Consider the following 1,922-nt stretch of genomic DNA (forward strand, 5'->3'; position numbering starts at 1 on the left):
CACACGCACACGCACACGCACAGGCACACGCACACACACACACACACACGCACAGGCACACGCACACACACAAACACACACACACACTCACACACACACACACACACAGACACACACACACACAGAAACACACACACACACATACACACACACACACACACACCTGCTTCCTGGCCTTGACTCTCTTGTAGGCAAAGTCTGGGAAGGGGGAGCAGGGCAGGAAGCGTCCGCTGCCGGTGACGGTGTGCAGGGTGCCGTCCTCCAGGACGATCTTCCCCTGGCAGATCACCACCATGGGGGCCCCACGCAGCTCCATGCCCTCAAAGATGTTATATTCAGCAGCCTGCGTAATAGGGAACAACAATAGCACAACATCGCTGGTTAGTGAACACACCTCAACATCACTGGTTAGTGAACACACCTCAACATTGCTGGTTAGTGAACACACCTCAACATCGCTGGTTAGTGAACACATCTCAACATCGCTGGTTAGTGAACACACCTCAACATCGCTGGTTAGTGAACACACCTCCTAATTGGTGGTTAGTGAATACACCTCAACATCGTTGGTTAGTAAACTCACCTCAAAATCGCTAGTTAGGGAACACACCACAGCATCGGTGGTTAGTGAACACACCTCAACATTGGTGGTTATTGAACACACCTCAACATCGCTGGTTAGTGAACACACCTCAACATCGCTAGTTAGTGAACACACCTCAACATTGGTGGTTAGTGAACACACCTCAACATCGCTGTTTAGTGAACACACCTCAACATCACTGGTTAGTGAACACACCTCAACATCACTGGTCAGTGAACACACCTCAACATCGCTAGTTAGGGAACACACACCAGCATCTCGGGTAAGTGAACACACCTCAACATTGTTGACACACTTCTCAAAACAAAGTATCATTCTGTCACCATGCTCCTAAGCGTTGGCAACACGTTTATGATCAACAACGCTGGTTAGTGAACATACCACAACATCAAAGACTGGCTCATTCTCAAGACCTTTGACTATACTCAGTCCTCAGTGTGCTTTAGCAAATAAGTTATGGTCTATAATGGCGCTGTGATAAATGTGACCTTTTACCGTTTAAGTATTATATTGTATATATTATACTAGTAGTGGATGTTGTACATGGAATCACAGAAATAATGGGTCTCAACAAAGTATCTTTTGTTGAAGAGAAAAAAGAAAAAATCCACCCCAACCAAAAAGCCAACGCTGAGCGGATACTGTGTGTGTGTGTGTGTGTGTGTGTTTATGTTACAGTGAGGGAATGGGTTGGGTGTGTGTGATATACGTCAGATAGCTGAAGGTTTTAAATGACTGTATGTGTGTGTGTGTGTGTGTGTGTGTGTGTGTGTGTGTGTGTGTGTGTGTGTGTGTGTGTGTGTGTGTGTGTGTGTGTGTGTGTGTGTGTGTGTGTGTTTATGTTACAGTGAGGGAATGGGTTGGGTGTGTATGATATACGTCAGATAGCTGAAGGTTTTAAATGACTGTATGTGTGTGTGTGTGTGTGTGTGTGTGTGTGTGTGTGTGTGTGTGTGTGTGTGTGTGTGTGTGTGTGAGTCTGTGTGTGTGTGTGTGTGTGTGTGTGTGTGTGTGTGTGTGTGTGTGTTGTATCGCGAGGGGTGTCACTGAGGAGATGGTACTCTGAGCCTGTGTGTTAATCAACAGCATATGTGTGTGGAGACTGAAAAAGGGAAGAGGAGAGTACCTCAATCTGCTCCCCCCCTCCCTCCTCCCCCTTCTGCATTCTCTCCTTCCATTTCTGTCTTCCTCTCTCACTTTCGCTCCCCATTCTCTCTCTCTGCCTCTCCCTTCTCTCTCTCTCTCGCCGTCTCCCTCTCCCTCTCTCTCCCTTCCTCCCTCTGCCTCTTCCTTCTCTCTCTCTCTCTCTGTCTCCCTC

At 47.6% G+C, this 1,922-nt stretch overlaps 1 protein-coding gene across 1 annotated transcript in view; it reads right to left on the reverse strand.

The window, feature by feature from the left end:
- dpysl3 (dihydropyrimidinase like 3) overlaps positions 1-1,922 on the reverse strand; it is a gene marked incomplete at its 5' end in the record, with an annotated part of 35,237 nt that overhangs the window by 7,220 nt on the left and 26,095 nt on the right. The window contains 1 exon segment of the mRNA XM_080831841.1: positions 164-485. Within this exon segment, the coding sequence (XP_080687967.1) occupies positions 164-485 (322 nt within the window).

The sequence above is a fragment of the Sprattus sprattus genome, assembly GCF_963457725.1.
Source record: "Sprattus sprattus genome assembly, chromosome: 1".
Classification (NCBI taxonomy): domain Eukaryota; kingdom Metazoa; phylum Chordata; class Actinopteri; order Clupeiformes; family Clupeidae; genus Sprattus; species Sprattus sprattus.